This window comes from Carcharodon carcharias, chromosome 17 (genome assembly GCF_017639515.1).
Source record: "Carcharodon carcharias isolate sCarCar2 chromosome 17, sCarCar2.pri, whole genome shotgun sequence".
Classification (NCBI taxonomy): domain Eukaryota; kingdom Metazoa; phylum Chordata; class Chondrichthyes; order Lamniformes; family Lamnidae; genus Carcharodon; species Carcharodon carcharias.
In genome coordinates this window covers 59,732,445-59,754,156 of record NC_054483.1, presented here as the reverse complement: position 1 = coordinate 59,754,156, position 21,712 = coordinate 59,732,445, and the positions used below count along the sequence as shown (strand labels likewise).

Here is a 21,712-nt window from a genome sequence, read left to right as displayed (position 1 = left end):
TAGGGCACCTGGCCTGCCCGCCAACCTTAAGGTTGGATGGGCAGGTCCTTTAATTGTATTAATTATCCTGTCAATGGCCTCAATTGGCCATTGTCAGGTTGGCGGGTGGACAGTTGATCGCGCTGTGCCCCCGCCTTTCTGAAGATTTAAGTGGGGCAGGATGATGTCAGGGATTCCCCCTGATGTCATCCCATGTCATTTTCATGTCGGCGAGCGGGCCCCGCCCCCTTCTCGCCAATGGAAAAATTCAGCCCATAGTGAAACAATAGGAATTTGCATTCAAAGGGGAAAATATGTATGAAGGAGAGAAGGCTGTATGTAAGGGCAGGCATTTTAAGATCAAACACGAGTTTGAAAATCCTCCAGCATCTAAGCCTCAAGCTGCTGTCTACAAGGAACCAAAGCTGAGAAACTCATTTTGAATTTTCTCTGTCCAGGGTGTGTGCTTTGCCTGGGTCTGTTTAAATCTGTGTTTTACCATTGTCTTAACGGAGGTATAGCAGAGAGCCAAATTAACTGAGGGCTTTGATTTATAAGAGTAGTCATTTGTAAACCTATATGTACTTAATCATTTTTTATTTAATAAATGTATAATTTAGTTTTTTAGGAAACCTATAAGACTCAGTCTTATTACTACTGAATTCAAGGCACGCATTTCAAAATAAATTCAAATTGTAAAATAGTTGTGGCAGTTGTTTCAAATTTACCTCTGGGATTTGAACAGCTCAGCATTTCCCATCTGCTGTGCCATAACAGGGTCTCCCATTTAAGACAGATGAGGGGAATTTTTTTCTCTTAAGAGGGTTGTGAGCCTGTGGAACTCTCTTCCTCTGAGCACAGAAGAGACATTTTCATATTTTTATCCAAATTTTTAAGGCCAAGGTAGAAGGATTCTTGACTAACAAGAGAGTCAAAGGATATCGGGGTTGGCAGGAAAATGGTATTATGGCCACAATCAGATCAACCATGATCTTATTGAAAGGCGGAGCAGGCTCAAGGGGCTGAATGGCCTGCTCTTGCTCCTAATTCGTAAGTTCATATTGGCTGTTTGTATCTAATGGGGAGGTTGTGTTAGCGTGGAGAAGTAAGCCCTGTGGTGATTAATAAACAGTATCTACCAAAGCATCCTAGTCTGTGTCTTCACAACCAGGCTTGGAAATTTCCCTAACAAATGTTACATGGATTCTTTAAGTAAGAAAGATCGAAGCAAAGTCAAAGAATATGACTGTTCTGCCTGTTTCCAGTTCGCTGATGGTAACAAGGGTAAATCACCTTCAGTACTGATGCTGTATAGAGTGAAATACCTTCACTGTTATCTAAGCCTTCAATGAAAAAGGCCCAAATAATGATGGACATGGAACATGATAAAGCAATGGTCTTTGGGAGATCTGTAGATTTGCAATTTACACAGTCAGGACATTATTGTATTCCTTTAAGGCCTATCATCTCTAGACAGAATGTTAGAGGTACTAAGGGCAGCTGGGGATAAGGATTTAAAGGAGAAGCAAATTATTACAAAATGACATTGATAATTTGTACATCCCTTTGGCCATAGGTTGAAGATTCTGTTAAAGGATGCAGGGGTACTGGATGAGGAATACATCCAGTTGAGGATGTTGAGGATATTAGTGAAAAATATGATATTTGTAATTAGTACAGGAGAACGTCACCGTGACCAGTAGTATGTCTTCCATTGCCGAGAAACTTCAATCAAACCATAGGGAAGGATCGCAAAGTATGGAAATAAAGAAAAAAAACATTTTTCTTCTACATTTTGTAGATGTAGCGACTAGATTTATTTTGTCAATGATAGTATTAGTAAAGACAAAGAAGTAATTATTGATTAAGATAATGGAAAGATGGATAAGAATAGGGCGAGGAACACCAGCTAAATTCTTAACGGACAGTGGAGGAGAATTTGCCAATGAGGAATTTGGGGATATGTGTAAAAATTTGAATATTGTAGCAATGCACACAGCAGCAGAAAGTCTTATTAGCAATGGGATGTGAGAGAGAAATTACACCGTGATTGACAAAATGCTCTGAAAAATTTTAACTGATGAATCGAATTGTAAATTCACAACTACTCTAGCATGGGCAGTACATGTGAAAAACATGCTTCAGATGGTTGGGGGCTACAGCCCCTATTAATCTGAAGATATCTTCAATAATGTGGGACCATCTCCTGGCTTTGGAGAGGACTACCATTAGCTCCATTTTTGCAGAACATTTGAATGCCATGTACGCAAGGAGAGCATTTATTAAGGCAGAGGTTTCAGAAAAAAATCAGGAGAGCTTTTGAGGTATCGAATCAGGCCATCACAAATGAATTTTAAGCCTGGGGACTTGGTGCATTTTAAAAGAGAAAGGCAGAAAGAATGGAGAGGCCCAGGAAAAGTTACAGGCACTGATGGCGAAACAATAATCTTGCAACATGGTAACCAAAATGTCAGTACATTCCACATGGTTTACTGGCACTGACTACACATTGATGGAACCTGAACAGATGATGGAAAGTGAAGACACACCATGTGCCTTGCATACATATATACCGGACCCGTACAAGCAGCAGATTGTGGGAGATAACCTGCTAACAAAGTAGACCAAGTGATAGTGAAGATCAGGATAGGGCAATTTATTACCAAGATCAACTACCAAAAGTTGGGGAAAAGATCAAGAACTTGCGAAAGGAAGTCTAGTCGCAGGAGGGACAGGATGAGTAGCAGTAGTCCAGATAGGGACAGGAGATCTAGTAGGGGATAAAATAAAAACTGCGCATGCTGGAAATCTGAAACAAAAACAGAAAATGCTGGAAAAACTCGGCAAGTCCAGCAGCGTCTGTGGAGAGAGAAACAGAGCCAATGTTTCAAGTCTCTGTGACCCTTCTTCAGAGGGCTCTAGTAGGGGACATAGTTTAACAGGAACAAGGACCAAAGAACAGGCGAGGAGGGACACAAGAAGTAGGAGTCCTCACAACAGAGAAGCTGTTGTGACTACTAACAAGTTAGATGGTAAATTGGTAAAGGAGGCAAAACAAAAAGAGAGAGTTTGGTTAGTTTGGAGAGTTTACACAAAAGTGCTGGACAAAGGATAGCCAGCAATGCCCCACAGATGGATATGTACAGAGAAAGTATTTCCCGATGGTACATATAAGGCTAAGGCCAGTCTTTTAACTTGGGGATTTGAGGAACAACTGGGCAACCAGGAAGTTAAAAGTAGACTCCCCAACAGCTGGAAAAGTAAGTTTGAGGATTTTCCTAGCACTTTTAGCGACACACTCATGGGAATGTAAATCCATTGACTTCAAAGTAGCATTTTTGCAAGGGGAACAATTTCCAATAAAAACTATTCTTAATGCCTCCAAAAGAAGCTGGAGATATAGAGGAGAAATTATGGGGGTTTAAATAAGTGTGGTTACAGACTAAACAATGCATTCAGTGTGTATGGTATTTTTCAGTTAGGTCTGACCTACTGAAAGCTGGTTGTCTTCAGCTAAAAGCAGATCCAACAATGTTATATTGGAACTGTGAAGAAAAACTAGCAGGATGCAGGGGTATTGGATGAGGAGTACATTAGACTTTTCTTAATGTATGTTGATAATTTCCTGTGACAGTAGAGGTTAGTGGTGGAGAGAATCTGTGATGCTGGAGAAATTTGTGATTAAAAAAAAGGAATTCAAAATTGGAAGTCAAGGTTCAGGAGCTTTTAGGTATATAGGGGCAAATGTTAGGCAGACTAAGTTGGGAATAACCCTGAATCAACACTCTTACGTAGAGATTGTTAGTAAGATCCCAATTAAATCTGGCCAGATCCCGTCAAAAGGAAGACTTCACAACCAAGGAAGAAGCAGATCAATTAAGAAGCTTAACTGGGCAATTAAACTGGTTATGCACACAAACTAGACTGGCTGCGTGCTATGATGTATTAGAATTGAGCACCACGCTGAAATACGCTACTGTTGGAAGTGCTAAAAGCAAATAACATTGTAGAAATATATTTAGACGAATGTATGCTCAGATTTCCAGACCTGAGTGAGCCAGAAGGGATGAATTTAGGCATTTTTAATGACGCCTCACATGCTAACCTCCCCAAGGGTTATTTGAGTACAGCAGGATCCATTATATTTTTAGTGGGAATGTTGTCCTTTAGCCTGGGAAATCAAAAAAATATATAGTCGTTAAAAACACCTCAGCTGCAGAGACACTTGAGCTGGTAGAAGTGACAGATTTGGCTATGTATTTATCGAGTATAAGGAACTCCTATATAAAGAACAACTGGGGAAAACTATGCCTGTAGAATGCTATATAGATAACCGTTCACTCTGGGACAATGTCCATTCGACAAAGTGTCACGTAAAAGAGGTCGAGGACTGATCTTGCGAGTATAAAAGAGAAGTTGGAAAGGAAGGAGATTTCAAAAATAACTGTTATCAGATTATTTCACAAAAAGAACTGCTTTGCCCAAAGAAATTATTGGACCTCAAAGAAGTAGCCCATGTTATAATGGATTATGAGAACATCGAAATGTTCATGTTGTAACCTTACTGAAATTCTTTTATTTTCAAGATGGGGGTGGAGGGTGCAATATGGAGTATCTTAAAGATTGATTCTATAAGATACCATGTACTATCATTTTGTATTTCTTAGGAAAAGTTTAGTTTGCATATCGATTTAATTTAAAGAAAAGAGGATCTGTTAATACCTAATAGGTTCTGTTGATAGATGTTAAATACCCAGTAGTTTAAGGTAATGACGCAGAAAGGTGTTAGGTATTAATTATATACATGTGAGTAAAAGAGTCAGCCAGCACGGTGTTAATTATAGTTAAGAGTGGAGAAGTAAGCTCTGTGACGAGCAATAAACAGTCTCCACCAAAGTCTGTGTCGACTTCACAACCAGGCTTGGGAGTTTCGATAACATTGGCTCCCTAATTTTTTTTTATTTGAACTTAACTGTAAAAAGTTGAAGACCGCAACAAGATCCACCTTTTGCAGTGGGACTGCTGAGGCTCAGAGCTGCCAGCCCTCTGACTAGACTGGCAGCATCAGGAGCCTGCCTGCAAACCTTATTTGGACAGTGGACCAGAGGCAGCCAGTTAGGTGGCTGCCTCTGATAAAATGCAGCTTCAGGACCCCATTTTGTCCTGCTGTTGGGGTTCTGAAGATCTAACCCATTAACTCTGACTAATTATAGAATCAGTGAGAGAAAAACCATCTGTTTTTGAGCCTCTGATCAACTACATAGTATCTAAAATTATAACTTCAGAGTTAATTGACATTTATGCCATGAAATGGGTTCCTTGCAAAAGGAAAAAGAGACTGACTTGTATTTTGTTGGTAATGTCAGACGGTAAATGGGTCTGAAACACAATGATATTAAGATTCTGAATTTTCATTCCTCAGCCGATCTGCCAAGCAGCATATGAAAATGATTTTCAACAGCTGAGGAAACTGCTTCAGGAAAACAATAATGTGAATACACAAGATGGGACGTATGGAGACACCCCCCTCATCGCTGCGTGTAGAGCAGGCAGAGTTGAAATAGTACGGTATCTTCTGAGAAAAGCAGCCAATGTCAATGTCAAAAACAAGGTGAATTCCTCCCCCCCACCCCGAACTTGCCAAAATTGCCAGAGCATTTAACCTACTCTCTCTCTTTCTGGATTCCACCTCTAGCCATCATATTTGGAGACTTTGGAGATAATTTTAACGCCAATTATGAGCCCTGTAGAGACCAATAACTTCTGAAAAGATATTTGAATTTCCACTGACTGGCTGGAAGGATCACATGACAAGATTTCAAATTTTAAAGAATTTTACTGTAATAAACTCAAACCAACATTGTTCAGTAGGCAACTTATACTCCAAACTACAGAAAAGGACTCGCCATTTAACTTTTAAAATGAGTGAAAATTTTTCTCCATGATCATACTGTCCTATACCCGTCCCTTAAGTGGACACTTCATTCTCCAGGAACCAGTCCAAAGCTATTCTTAGTTCCTGATGGCTTGCTTCTGTTTTCTTTTTCCAGCCAGAAAACCTCTAATCCCCCTGAACAGGAGGCTTACCCTGGAGATTCCTCCCTCCAGCTAAAGCTAGGTGAATTTTGCAGCGTCATTTAAATCTCACAAATGTGGTCTCTTCAATCCGAATGTGAGTTCCTGCATTCTGCATGGTGGATAATAGAGACTAGCTGCCTCTATTTTTCTGTTCTCTCTCTCTCTCTCTCTCTGATTTTTGTAGACTGAACTGTCTGAGGTTCAGGTTATCTTAAGAAAACCCTGTAAGCTGATTATAACAATGGCTTTCTGTGGCCTGTTCCCTTCTCAAAGCACATCTCCATGGCACTGTGAATCGCATGGGCCTTATATCAAAGTAAAAATGCTGATTGAATATCTTCTAAACCCTCCACTCCATTCAATCTTGGAATTAAATACACTGTTTAATGTATAACAGTTTATAAAACCTGACATTCCTAACACCACCCTGTGAGTCTTGGAAACTAACAGTCTACCTACTGTCATCATATGGCAAGGGCACCTTGTTTACAGGTATGAATAACTCTCACTTTCTTCCTAATAAGACAACCTGCCCCCTATTAACCTTTAGTAAACAAGCCACACAAGCTTGTTGTCAGGCAGCATTCAGAAATTATCCCCTCATTCCTCCATTTTACCTTGAGTTAAAGAGAGAATCCAAAACATCTTAAAACCTTTTACTGTTCTCTATCCCCTACTACTGTGTCTACTGTTTCCAGCAGTCTCCTAGTCCTTTAAATCATCTTCCCTTACATGAGTGATGTTGGACATTAATGTGATACCATCTGGATGACAAAAATTCAGTCTGGCTCCACTTTCAATTTAAATATCGATACTGCTCATGTATCAACGTTTTTTGTGAGCTACTGTTGGCTGTTTAAAAACAGCCTGCCACATTAAGTAAGTGTTAGAATATTAAACTAGAAACAGGGATACTTGCATTCCAGAATAACAATATTTTTGTAAGTAAACCATTTTATTTACATTTTTTTCAATTTTAAAGAAGGAACGAACATGTTTACATTACGCTGTCAAGAGAAGATTCTCCTTTCTGGACTACCTGCTGATCATTATCTTGATGCCTGTGTTGCTTCTGGGCTACATCATAATGGTAGATATGAGGATTTTCCTACTCTATTTGCATTAACCATTTGCAGTATTGCCTCCATGTTTTAAAATTAGTACTAGCTTAACTGAATTTACAGGTTATACAAAAGCTGGTGTGATTCCCAATGGAATTACACTGGGGGAAAGACATATGCTGTGTAACTTTGCACTGCTGCTGCCTGCTATCTTTGTTTAGGGGAGGCAGTGGCACAGTGGGATTGTCACCAGACTAGTATCCCAGAGACCCAGGGTAACGTTCTGGGGGCCGGGGCCCGAATCCCTCCACAGCAGATGGTAAAATTTGAATCCAATAAAAATTTGGAATTAAAAGTATAATGATGAGCATGAAACCCATTGCTGATTGTTGTAAAAACCCGCCTGGTTCACTAATGTCTTTTAGAGAAGGAAATCTGCCATCTTTACCTGGTCTGTCCTACACGTGACTCCAGACCCACAGCAATGTGACTGACTCTTAAATGCCCTCTGAACAGTTCGGGATGAGCAATAAATGCTGGCCTGGTCAGTGACGCCAACATCCCATGAACGAATTTTTTTTTAAAAAAAAGTTTTTTTTCAGCTGGATATCATGGATGTCGGCTTGTAAGTCGACCTTTGCAGTCTCAAAATCTCTCCAAAAATGGGGGTCAACTTGTATGTCGAGTATAAAAGTGAACCATGGTGTGGGTGGTCACCATCTTCATCGCTCCCCATTTGGGGTCTGCTCTGGGTGGACATGTCTTTAGACTCCTGCACATCTTCACAACACAGTCCAAATCACCTACTTCATCCCTTATATCCAGTTATAAGATACCAGTAAGTAAAACATCCAATTGTTGGCTGAAAAATTGAGGCTGACTACTAATGAGGATAAGGCATATCGTGGCTGAAAAGAGGGTTGACTTATACATCAAGTATATATAAAAATGTGATTTTTTTGGGGGGTTGTCTTATACACCGCATCAACTTGTATGTCGTGAAATACAGTGTATATGTTAGAGGGTTTTGGAATGAGTCAGCTGTAGTAAGGTTGTCAACCTTCCAGGTTATTTGTCATTCTTGAGATAATGACATCCTTCATGAACCATGAGAACTTGTTGATCCTCGCATCAGGTCATCTTAACATAACACGAGTAAGTGATAGGCATTTTGAATGATGAACAATCACATTACGGTACTATTAGGAACTAGAAAAGGTCAATCTGAATGCCATTTCCAAATTGTTCTCATCAAATGAGAGATTAAGTCATGGTGACTTGAGTCTGTGTTGGTGGCCACATGTATTGAATGGAACAGGCGTTTATAAGAAATATTGTAAATATTCTAAAGCATAATGAACCTAGCAAGTGACAGGGATAATGAATCTGACAACACCCTTCCACAAATATTCACCATCTGATTTTATAAGCCTGGTGATTGAAACTTTTCCTTGAAGTGAGCAACATCTTAACCAGTGACAATGAAAGATCACAATACAGAAGTCTGACTTCAATAACCATACCCATACAATCAATCAATACCTCTGAACAGAGTCTCTGCCAACAGAGAGCTGAGCTGATTCAGGTCCTGCCTGTGGGCAGGAAATGCAGCCTCTGCCCATTTGCTAGGATTACTGGAAACCACAACTGAAGAGACCAGAATAGTGTCAAAATTAGTTGAACTCAATCTACGTGAGACTTATCGAATCATTCAAATGTTTGCAGAAACTTGTATATTCAGAGAGATTAAATTATCCAGCTTTCAAGATCCATTTCTGAACAGCCCTAAATCTTCAAATATCTCCTGAGCTGCCTATGCAGGGATCTTCCATGTTTGTAGATGGACATTGTGACTTGAGCATATCGGACATTATAATGTCTACCTTAAGTTTTGCTGAGCTGAAAGGGGCAATCGGTGGGTTGGATACCAGACCAGACCAGACAGCCTGAGAATAAGTTTCCCTTTGTTTGATTATTGTGGCTACCATGCCATGAGCTAATAGTTGCAATTGCTATGATATGCTGTAAGCCCTCATGCCTCCTGGGCATGTACCTTCATTTTCTCTAGCCCCACATTGATGTTTCCAATCCTACCAATGTAGTAGGATGGGGGCAACTGAAGAGAGAGGAAAGGATACTTCCTGAGGCTTCTCACAGCATTAATGATATAATCATAATAAGTAATCCACAAAAGTACCATTAAAAGTTCTTGCATTTTGAATGAAAATTTGGCTGCGCTCTCTTAGAGGCAGACAGCCCTTCCTGCCTGATTTTCCTCTCCTTGCTGCACCTATACCCAAGATGCAGCATCAGAGAACAGTGCGCCATATCTTTCTAAAATTGCATGTAGGTGAGGTCCGTCTGCCTTAGGCTAAAAGGAGTACAGGTTGAATGGTTTATATTTGCTTTCAAAAAAGTCACATCAAATCATGAAGCAAATCTTTGATGTTTGTCTCCTATTTTAATGAACAGCTTTAGAGAGTACACCCATGTTGATTCAATATTTGTACTGGGGATTATTAATTATGATTTAGTTGTTTGAACAAGAACAATATTTGCACATGGCTATAAAGTTTCAATAGCAAAGTGCTGTTGAATATCACACCAAAAAAATCTTTCAAACAGTAATTCAGATGAGTGGTTGAAGGAGCAGTGAGTCTCCAGTAATTAGATTGATTGAATTACGATACTTAAATTCTCTTCAGCAGTAATACCAACTAAGACTCTCTTTCCTGCAGCATGCTATCTAATTTATTCATTGTTTCCTCTGTGAAAAGTAATTATTTTAAATCCTGGGACATGAGCCAACACTCATCAGAAAGTACATCCACAAGGCTTCCGACACAGGGAAAAGAATACAAACATAAAGGATTCCCTTAACTTTGTCAATATATATCAAAGTGTAAGACTTTTGAATTTAAAACAAAAACAAAAACACCTGGAAAAACTCAGCAGGCCCAACAGCACCCACGGAGAGGAACACAGCCAACGTTTCGAGTCCGTATGACTCTTCAACAGACTTCTGAATTTGTTCATTTTAGGGTTTGGGTTTGTTTGTCACACTATGTAAATTGCCTTGTGGTATTTCTACTAATTAGAGATGGTAAGCTAAGTTAATGTTGAACTTAACCACATATTATCTACAAGAACAGCATGTTGCATAACTCTTTCTGAAACATGAGATTGCACTGTTATCAAGGTTACAACATTATAGCCCTAGCTTTGAGTCAGAATGTTCCAGCTCCACTCCTTTGCCTCAATATATAAAAGAGAATTTTGTGACCTTTTGTTGTGGGGTGGAGAATCTGGCACACCAGAAGTGTTTATTAGAATGACAAGCATGCACTGCACCTGATTTTCTGACCATTTACTATATGTGCCTGAAGTTGGGAAAATTAGGCTGAAACTAGAGTACAACAGCGAGGGAATTTTCAGGTACCAGCATTCAGTTGACATGCCAAACCCATCGTCCGATTTCTGTTCTGGTGGCTCAGGTGGATGTAAAAGATCTTGAGCAACTGCTCACAGGAAAGCAGGAGTTCTGGTGCCCTGAGCAGCATTCCTCCTTCACCCAAACCTGATTGGGTGTCCATCTCACTGGCTATTTGTGCAAATTAGCTGCCAAGTTTACCTGCGTAACCATAAGCTGTTCATCATATGTGATAAGGTGCTGTATAAACATTAGTTCTTCCATGTAGATGGTAATGTAAAATATAAAAAGGCCAAGTTGTATACATTAATTTTTCAGTTTATAAGCTGTGTGAACTTGTTGCGTAGGAATCAAAGAAGAGTCGGAATGAAACGTTGATCAGGATGTTGGTGAATGCTAAAGTGGATGTAAATGCAACAGACAATGTAAGGATCAGTGAATATAATTATACATATTTTGTTCATTCTTGCATTGAAAAACACTGGATTTTGATATAGATTTCATATAATCATCCAGCACAGGAGACCATTTAGCCCTTCATGCCTGTGCTAACTCTTTGAAAGAGCTATCTAATTACTTCCACTCCCCTAGTCTTTTCTCCATAGCCCTGGAAAAAAATTCCTTTCCACGTATATAACCAGCTATTTTGAGAATATAATAAGCACTTGATTTCTTCATGTATGTGCTTTTTACAGAATGCATGACATGGCATTGATAGAGTGCTGCTTCACTTCTGTGACTGGAAGTAAGATTGATTTGAAGTTTATCAACTGTTATCTGATGTTTATGTCCACTGGTGCCTTTTTTTGGGACAGGTATTACTTCTGAGAGGTCCACGACATTCCTAGTAAGATTATCCCCTCGCCAAGATAGGACGACTGCTCTGTCTCTCTTCATCCTATATCCTCTCCATCTCGAAAATCAGCTACCTTTGCCTCTTGTCAGTCACCTGTCTGTACCCCTGCCTTAGCCCATCTATTACTGAAACCATCATCCATGTTTTTGTTACCTTCAGGCTGAGTTATTCCAATGCTCCCCTGAGCATCCCCCATCTTACACTCTCTATAAACTCTAGAGTTCATCCAAAACTCTGCTTTCAGTATCGGAACACACTGCTCACCCATCATTAGTGCTGCTGACTCACATTGGCTTCTGGTCCAACACCAGAAGTAACTGCCAGAAGCCAGTTTAAACTGGTTAACAAATAGTGCCCTCAAATATAGGTGTATATTTTTGCTTTGCTTGAAGGTTTTCAGTCCAAAGGAAACTTTGTAGTATGCAATACAATGGATGCCTGTTTGTCAAACAAGACCTCCAAAAACTACTTATGTTGAACGATGAGAAAATGGAAAGGAAGCTTTTATTTTTCAAGCTTCTTCCCTCGGTTACTAGTTACATTTTTTGAATAAATTCTCACCTGTCATTTTTTTTTGTCCTTTTCCCAATGTTTCATTGTGCTTCAGCAATGATGTGATTTTTTTAGCAAAGCTTGACTCTGCTATTTTGCCTTTTTGCTGAAGATTGGTACCATGGGAGTACTCTTGTCTGAGTCACCCTGTTGTGGATTTTGTATACACGTATAACTTTTTGGGTTTTAATCTTGTTACAGAAAGGTAACTCGGCACTTCATTATGCTTGTCAAATGAAGAATAAAAGGATTATTTCTATTCTCACTCAAGCAAATGCTGATGCATCAATTGCTAATAAGGTAAACAATTTCCATGGCTATTTTAAGGTGTGGTATTTCCTACCATATATTCGTATATAGAGTGCATAGTGGACGAATGGGCATAAAATTGCTATAGCTTGACATGGAAAGTATGAGGAGCCATGAGGTGGCATGGATGGGGCATGCTGAGGAGGTGATGGGATGTGTGGGGTAATGGAATGTGTAGGGTAATGGATAGAGGGCTGTTTCTTGTTTTAATTTTATTATAATTAGGATGAAGTCCCAGAGCACCAAGGCAAGCCTTTTAAACAGCCATGGCACACTGCAGCTGAGGCTGCCTCGAGCTCTTTCCCTGGGTTGGGAGGCCTGACTCCTGTTATCACCCTCTCTTCCCCCAACACCTGAAATGAAAATCCCGTCTTAACAGACAATTTCTCCCAAGCTCGGGCATACCAAACTGGCAAATTTCCTGACTCCCACTACCCCTTCAAAGATGAAAATTCATCCCTGTGTTGAACTTGGTCATATTCTGATTGCTGTTAGATAAATGATCTCATTATTGGGCTGTTAACCAAATCTAATTATATCTAATAAGGCCTGGTCCCTTTTTTGACATGACCTAGTCTGCTTATCCCAATCTATGAGTTAAAATCTCTCATTAAAACCATTTGCCTTTGCTACATTCTTGTATAATCTCTGTACTAATACATTCTGCCACTTCACATCTACTACCAGGGGGCTGAAACACAATTCCCATTACAGTCTTGAATTTTTTTCCATTTCTTAATTCTACCCATAAATTCCACACTGTGTGCTCATCTCTCATTACAAGCTTGCTTGGCAACCATGGGCAGAATTTACTCTTGGATCCAGGGGTCTTGCTGGTGGATCCGTAGGGTTCCCAAGCAGCTGAGAGGGGGCTGACCAATTGGGGAAAGTGCACAGGACCCATCCAAGCACATGGCAGGGACAGGCCCTTTTGCTGCTCATGCCAATAATGTTGCTTCTGGTATCTGGATACCTCCCTCATCGTTGCACTGTTCCTCCGCCCAGTATTGTGATATCCATTAAAAAATGAAGGCTGAGTTATATTGCTCTTGGACAGAACAGCATTAATCTTGTTCCATACCAGGCTGCTGTAAGATTACTCAAAATAATGATGATGATCTGCTCTGATCATTTTTGTGCTATCATTTTTCACACAGCCCAATGTCAAAGAGGTCATGTTGTACTGAGGTTAAATTGGCAAAAATGTCACTGGCTGCTTGCTCACATTCTGATCTTGTGCCCCTCAGACTGCAAGCTTGCAGACTACTTCTGCCATCCTGTGGCACGCAGCTGTGAAATTGTTGGCCTTCTACCCCCCTGTTTCAACACAAGCTTTCACTTGTCAGGGAATTGATGGCCCATGATCCCCACACACCACTTAATCACCAAAGATACATTCAAAAATGTTCATCAGCATGCAAATTATTAACAGCCTTATTAACTACTTCAATTGGGTTCCCACCATGTTGATGCAAGTTCATTGCCTTGCTCCCGGCTGTTTAATCCAGCTAACAATTCCCTCCATTGGGGATCCTTCGCATTATGAAACCTGCTTCAGTGGGTTGCACTAAATTCTGCACCAGGCCTCAGTAAAGGCTTCCATGTTGTACCCTCTTCATTGCAATTTATTCAGTTTGTTCCTTACACTCCATGCATTTGTATTAAAAATGCTTAATTGGACCACACACCCTAATCTATTCTTCTGCTTGAATATTGTTTTTCTCATGTTGCTTATTTCTCTCTTGGTTTAATTACTTTACATCTTTTATTTTTCTTTTTACCTTTAGCACTTGCAGCTTAATTTCTGACTTTTACTCACTTTTCTTTTGTCTGTCATAGAATTATTTTACAGAATCCTTAGTGCACAAGGTGGCCATTTGGCCCATTGAGTCTGCATTGGCTCTACAAAAGAGCATTCTACCTAGTCCCACTCCCCTGCTTTATCCCCATATCCTTGCACATACATTCTTTTCAGACAACAATCCAATTCCCTTTGAATACCTCGATTGAACCTGCCTCCTCCACCCCCACAGGAAGTTTGTTCCAGGCTCCAACTACCCTCTGGGTGAAAAAAATTTTTCCTCCTATTAGTTTTTGCCAATGATTTTGAATCTGCGGTCTCTAGTTCTTGATGCTCTCGGTGGGAACAGTTTCTCACTATTTACCCTGTTCAAACCCCTCAGGATCTTGAATACCTCTATCAAGTCTCCTCTCAGCCACCTTTTTCTCCAAGGAAAAGAGTCTCAACCTCTCCAATCCATCCTCATAGCTCCAGTTCTTTATCCCTGGAATCATTCTTGTGAATATCCTCTCTGTAACTCTTTCGAGTACAAATACGTTTCCATCTGTTCCTATTATCCTCTCTGTATTCTCTCCAATGCCTTCACACCCTTAAATATGGCGCCCAGAACTGGATGCAGTACTCCAGATGAGGCCCGACTAGTTTCTTATACAATTTCAACATGACCTCCATCTTCAATTATTTATGTACATATACACCAAGGTCCCTCTGTTCCTGCACTTCTTTTAGATGGCAGGGCATGTTGCGAAAGCAGTTAATAAGACATATAGTATTGATAAGGGCATCAAGCATAACAGTAAGGTCGTTGAATTTGTATAAGAAACTAGTCAGGCCTCATCTGGAGTACTGCAGCCAGTTCTGGGAGCCATTCTTAAGGGTGTGAAGGCACTGGAGAGAGTAGAGAGAGGAGGTTCACAAGAATGATTCCAGGAATTGGAGCTATGAGGATGGTTTGGAGAGGTTGAGACTTGTTTTCCTTGTCTCTCCATATTCTTCCTGTCAAAATGAATCACCTCATACTTCGCTGCATTGAACTTCATCGGTCACTCGTCTCCTTTTGAAGTCCAAGTCAACTGTGATGAGGGTAGTCGTTTCCAATCTTTGTATGATCTGCAAATTTTGAAATCATGCCCTGAACACCATAGTCTAGGTATTTACTATATATCAGGAAGAGCAAGGGTCCCAACATGACTCCCTAGGGAACTCCACTACAAAACTTCCTCCAATCTGGGAAAAAAAAACAAATTCTTATCCATGTGTCTACTCTCCCTTTTATTCCATGAGCTAGAATTTTGCACACAAGTCTGTATGGCATTGCATCAAATGCTTTTCAAAAATCCATATACACCACAGCCAACAGCGTTGCCCTTATCAACCTTCTGTTACCTCCTCAAAACTCCAGCTAGTTAAACATGATTTCTTTTTAATGAATCCATGCTGACTTTCCTTAATCACTTTGACAACTGCAGGATAATTATTGATTTTGTCCTCAACTATAGTTTCCAGAAGTTTCCCTACCACTGAGGTCAAACTGACAGGTCTGTAGTTGTCAACTTTATCCTTGCACCCCTTTTTGAACAGGGGTGTAACATTCGCAATTCTCTAGTCCTCTGGCATCAGGAAGACTGGAAGATTATCACTAGTGTCTCTACAATTTCTACACTCACTTTCCTCAGTACCCTTATTTATACCATCTTTTCTGCCTAAGTCCTTTCCTTCCTTGCATATCCCTCCACTCCCCCATCACACATGCTTGTGAAATTAACAGATTAGACTGGAGCAGCTGAAATTGGAAGCTTGTAACAAAATCTTACAGGCCTAGCACTGTATTGATGGCACCTAAGTGTTCAAAAGGGCAGGTTGCAAGTGTGTGCAAATTCATGGCTGAAGTCTTAACACCAACCCTATTGGTAGAGGCTGAAGTATAGGCACTGGGGACCCAAATCTGGAGTAGGCAGTTGCTTCCTACTTGCATATGCAAAGCAACTAATGCCTGTTTCAGATCCCCTTCCTGAAAATGGGCTGCTCTGAACATAGCTGGTGCCAGGCTGGCTACTTTTAGAATAACCATGCTCATGTGCAGCCAAATGGTACTGCTGTAGGCCACCATCTAAAATATAATTTTTAAACAAACACTATTTACTTGAATGTGAAGCCAGGACAAGTACAGCTTCTGGCTTAACAACAATAACTAGACCTTATTCTCTAGTTTTCATTGTTAGGTAGTGATAATGGGACACTACAGCAGTAACCTTTAAGAAACATTGGTGCTAGGACCAGTCCAGAAAAAGGTGGAATTGTGCCTTCATAGTCATATTTTTGATTTTTTCCTATTTTACATGGCAAAAGCCACCCATTGTAAAGGAAATGCAAATTTTCACATTTGCCTGCCTATTAATTACATTATACAAGATCATTGTGGATCCTTTGAAATTAGCTACTTGAATTTGCTTTTCTGATGTAAGAATAATTGTAAGCATATACTGACTGAAGTCTTACATTTACATTGCATGAACTCTTTTTTAAAGAATGGAGAAACATCCCTGGATATTGCCACCCGATTAAAGTTCCCACAGATTGTCGCGATGCTGCAGAAGAAATCATAGAAAGCTGAAATCTGTGTATGTATGTATATGTAGAAAATAAGATGCTTTAGTATACCTTTTGAGTAAATGAATTAGTGTCTGACTTTGCAGCAAGGAAACAAAATGGTGTAAAGTATCAGCCTTGACTCAGTGGTAGCTTCTCACCTGAGTTAGAAGGTTGTGGATTCAAGACCCACTCGAGAGACTTGACCACACAGTCTAGGCTGGCACTTCGATGTAGTACAAAGGCAGTGCTACACTTTTGGCTGCCTTTGAATGAGACATTAAATTGGGATTTCATCTGTCCTCTTAGAAGGATGTAACAGTTCTCACTGCACTGGAAGGTCTACTGGCTAGTATTTATCTCTTAACTAACATCACTTTTTAAAAAAAACTGGTCATTTATTTTGTTTGTGGAACTCGAGTGCAAACTGGCTGTCATGTTTCCTGCATTGCAATAATGATTAGACTTAACACTTTCAAATCAATAAAGTATTTTTTCAGATGAGCTGGAGTCATGCAAGGTGCTATATAAATGCAAGTTCTTTTTAAGTAGTCCTCTGCTGGTTACTAGGTTATATCAGCTCTGCAAAACTTAAGTTGTCTTTTATTTCCTTTTAGAATTTCTTTGGTACTAAATAACTGTCATACATTTCAGCATTGTTTGGATCCAGGAACTGAAATTGATCTGAGTTCGCCAGGTCCATCCAGGCCTCCCTAGATGCCATTAAATATTCCTGTGCATGATATGATGAAGAAAATGTGAAGTTAAATTACCTACTTCTGTATCGTTGCAATCATTCTTTGAACCGCAGTATTCTACAACCAAGGCTCCATTTTCTGAAAACATAGTTGCTGTAGACAGGGGAAGAAGATTTCTAAATTTAAACTTCCTTACAAATTGGACATTGATGCTCCATTACCTCACCAACCATCCAGCTGGATGTAGTCCCATGACAAGTAGATTACCAGTTGTTTTTGTGAGACCTACCTGTATTACAAACTATCTTTATTAAAATGGTTCTAATGAGTATCTTTGTGTAGTAACTTCAGCCTGTACAATATTCAAGTCCTTTTTTTAGCTTTGAGCAAATGTTCTAAGAGGACCTTCTGAAAGAATGAAGATGTTTGATAGGCTGGTACCTCCTATTTAAATCCCTACAGAAAATTCACAGGTGCTGCTCATCAGGATTTATGCATAAATTAGACACCAGCACCACCGCTTCCACGCCCCCCCCACAATAAACACAGCCATTGCTCAAAATATTGGAAATTGTGATTTAGTTACTGGTGCTTTCAATCTTTGCTTAAAAATCTAGGTAAAATCAAATAGTGTTATGATAAAATTAAAACAAGCCATCTTTATTGAAACATCTCGCTATTACAATAGAAACAAGTGTGACAAAATATTAAAGGCTATATCAAAATGGTAAGATGCAGACAAGTTTAAAAGTATTTTTCAAATCAGCAGCAGTCTTTTCTATTGTGCTTAACACACAGGTGGATTTTCAAAACAGCACTTTTTTAAAAATTCTGGAAACCCAAAGACAGTACCCTTAACTGTCATCCTTAAACAGCTTAATTAGCACAGTAACAATACCTTGATTATAACAAAAACACCTGGAAAAACTCAGCAGGTCTGGCAGCATCTGCGGAGAGGAGCACAGTTAACGTTTCGAGTCCGAATGAACCTTCAACAGAACTAAGTAAAAATAGAAAAGAGGTGAAATATAAGCTGGGGGGGCGTGGGAGGAGGTAGGGCTGGATAGAGGACCAGTGATAGGTGGAGATAACGGAAAGATGTCCCAAACAAAAGGACAAAGAGGTGTTGAAAGTGGTGATATTATCTAAGGAATGTGCTAATTAAGGGTAGAAAGCAGGACAAGCAAGGTACAGATGGCCCTAGTGGGGGTGGGGTGAAGGAATCAAAAAAGGCTAAAAGGTAGAGATAAAACAATGGATGGAAATACATTTAAAAATAATGGAAACAGGTGGGAAAATAAAAATCTATATAAATTATTGGAAAAAAAGTGGGGGGAGAAATCGGAAAGGAGGTGGGGATGGAGGAGAGAGTTCATGATCTAAAATTGTTGAACTCAATATTCAGTCTGGAAGGCTATAAAGTGCCTCTCTCCAATGTAGAGGAAACCGCATTGGGAGCAACGAATCCAGCATACTAAATTGAGGGAAGTGCAAGTGAAATGTTGCTTCACTTGAAAGGAGTGTTTGGGCTCTTGGACGGTGAGGAGAGGGGAAGTAAAGGGGCAGGTGTTGCACCTTCTGCGTTTGCATGGGAAGGTGCCGTGGGAGGGGTTTGAGGTGTAGGGGATGATGGAGGAGTGGACCAGGGTGTCCTGGAGGGAACAATCCCTGCGGAATGCCACCGGCTGGGGGTTGTGAAGGGAAGATGTGTTTGGTGGTGGCATCATGCTGGAGTTGGCGGAAATGGCGGAGGATGATCCTATGAATGCAAAGGCTGGTGGGGTGATAAGTGAGGACAAGGGGGACCCTATCATGTTTCTGGGAGGGAGAAGAAGGTGTGAGGACGGATGCGCGGGAGATGGGCTGGACACGGTTGAGGGCCCTGTCAACCACTGTGGGTGGAAAACCTCGGTTAAGGAAGAAGGAGGACATATCAGAGGAACTGTTTTTGAAAGTGGCATCATCAGAACAGATGCGTCGGAGGCAAAGGAACTGAGAGATTGGGATGAAGCCCTTATAGGAAGTGGGGTGTGAGGAGCTGTAGTCGAGGTAGCTGTGGGAGTCAGTAGGCTTGTAATGGATATTGGTGGACAGTCTATCACTCACTTACTTAAAGACAGGGCTCAGGCACAATCTGGGCAACAAAATGCTATGCTTTAATCAATTAAATCTGGTATATTATCTCTTTTTAGGAATCAATTAAGACCATCTAAGATCCATATAACGCAATTGTAAAAGGGAAAAGATAAGAAAAGCAACTCTTGAAAGGAGTATCCATTAACTCCAGTTTTAAAATGGTTTATCACAGACTGTCCCCAACTCACTGATACTTTCTCATGAGACTAATGATGTCGTAGTACATGCGCTCTGGAGCATCCAGACCCCAGATGAAATCCAGATGTTCCCAATCAGGGATCACCTTGTAGTAAATAAGATTGGGCATTTGTTTCAACAACATATCCACATCCTGGGGATCAGCTAGCCAATCATTTCCGCCTGACCAGAGAGCTGTGGGGACAGGCATTGATTTTGCGTAGTATAGTGGTGGTTTAGTCTGGAGCAAAAAAAAAACAAAATTAGAGCTTTGGAATTTAGCTAAGGTGCTTAAAACATTAAAATGTGTTTGTTACTGCATTCCTAGTCTGTGTTGCTGAAGAACAGGAAGAAGGATTTATCCCTGGAATATTCATGTCTACCTCCGATTCCAAACAAACTTAGAGGTGAAATTGGAAACAGGCTACTTATCCAACTCTCATGCACAAAAATGAAGTAAACGAGAGCAAGTGGGATCAAAATTAATGAGCAAAATCAATACTTATGAATCCATATCTAGTCAAATTCCATGTATATCTGAATTTAATATTAATGTTCATTAGAACAGTTCACATGTTTGCTTTGGTTAATAAGACTGTTACAAACACCAATTAAGCACCCGATTGACTCTAAGCCATGGGTGGGGAACTTACAGATCCTGCCCACAGCAAGATTTCTAAAAATTAAATTAGCTCAGATGTGTGTAGAGTCTGAATACAGTACTAGATCTTTCTATTGTCTAAATTACTGTTTTTCTTTGTTGTCTCGTGCTATTTTTAGTGAGATTTGTACAAACTCATCAAGACAGCATAGCTGCTCGTTTGACTCTGCAACTGACCACGATGATGTGTGAAAACAATTAAGTCCCGAGTGAACTTTAGGACAATATTAAACTTTTGGGTTGGAAAACTTGCCATCTAATTTAAACAAAAGAATGACACCAGGAATGCTAAGAAATGCTATCTTTGACTATGGTTGCTGTTCTGTGGGAAGAGCTCAAATCAGCAGATTACAAGTTGAAAATGCAGTTTTAGGTACTAAAGCTCCACCCACACTAAGATAAAAGCAAAATACTGCAGGTGCTCGAAATCTGAAACAAAAACAAAGAAAAACTCAGCAGGTCTAGCAGCATCTGCGGTGAGAGAATCAGGGTTAATATTTCGAGTCCATATGACCTTCTGAAGAACCTCGCTGTGTTCAAAATGGCTGCCATATTTACTTGCACATATTGACTACTTTAAATGTAATTCAGTGCATGTGGGATAGTTCTGAGGACAGGGTAATGTGATACATGCTGTGTAAATCCAAGTTCATCTGTAGTTGATGAGATGGAGGGCAGGGGGGTGGTGGTGGCAGAGTTTCTGTCAATGTTCCAACAGTATCAGGATTTACAGAATATTGCATTTCTTCCATCTTAAGGGCCCTTCAATATTACAAATGAGCATCAAAATCCAACAAAATTATTTTTTTTAAAAATCACTGCAGCGACTTTCAGTGAAATCCTGTTCAGGAGAGGATTCCAATTCCTGGAGATGTACTGGCACTTCACCTTCCACTAGCCAACCAGCATCCAGCTGATTTCTCATGATCAGATGTTATCAGATTTAAGTGGTCTGTATTGTTATCTGAATGTATAGTCCTTATTATGGAGGACATATCTTCCAAAATGTTTGACTGTTATTTGGAACATTATAACAAAAGAATGCCTGCTGATGAGCAATTTACCAGTTTCTTGCCCACCATTTAAATGTGTATATTACAAAGTTAGGCTATGCACTGGGAAACAGAAAACAATAAAATGTGAGCAAACAGGTCTGAGTCTAATTCAACCTAGAACCATAATAAACAATCCAATCAATCATAGCAACATTGAGTGTACAAATGGGAGGAATGGCAGGGAGATGGCGGTGTAGGGGTAACGTCACTGGACTAGTAATCCAGAGGCCCAGGCTAATGCTGTGGGTTGAAATCCCACCAAGGCAGCTGGTGACATTTAAATTCAGTTAATAAATCTGGAATTGAAAACTAGACTCAGTCATGATGACC

General features: G+C 40.1%; 2 protein-coding genes across 8 annotated transcripts in view; one reads left to right on the top strand and one right to left on the bottom strand.

Moving 5' to 3' along the window:
* The window catches only part of ankrd22 (ankyrin repeat domain 22), a 63,769-nt gene that overhangs the window by 10,018 nt on the left and 32,039 nt on the right, over positions 1–21,712 (top strand). The window contains exons 2-7 of one of the 6 annotated variants that reach the window (XM_041210504.1): positions 5,402–5,590; positions 7,040–7,147; positions 10,896–10,973; positions 12,158–12,256; positions 16,595–16,691; positions 17,310–17,682. In XM_041210504.1, coding sequence (XP_041066438.1) covers positions 5,402–5,590; positions 7,040–7,147; positions 10,896–10,973; positions 12,158–12,256; positions 16,595–16,672 — 552 coding nt within the window. In that variant the 3' untranslated portion in view covers positions 16,673–16,691; positions 17,310–17,682. Of the gene's footprint in view, positions 1–5,401; positions 5,591–7,039; positions 7,148–10,895; positions 10,974–12,157; positions 12,257–16,594; positions 16,692–17,309; positions 17,683–21,712 lie in introns of those variants that run through there. The other 5 variants (XM_041210503.1, XM_041210505.1, XM_041210509.1 and 2 more) reach the window with 5 other exon arrangements.
* lipf (lipase, gastric) overlaps positions 19,330–21,712 on the bottom strand; it is a 49,662-nt gene continuing 47,279 nt past the window's right edge. For both annotated transcript variants that reach the window (XM_041210501.1, XM_041210502.1), the window contains exon 11: positions 19,330–19,907. In XM_041210501.1, the coding sequence (XP_041066435.1) occupies positions 19,674–19,907 (234 nt within the window). In that variant the 3' untranslated portion in view covers positions 19,330–19,673. The remainder of the gene's footprint in view (positions 19,908–21,712) is intronic.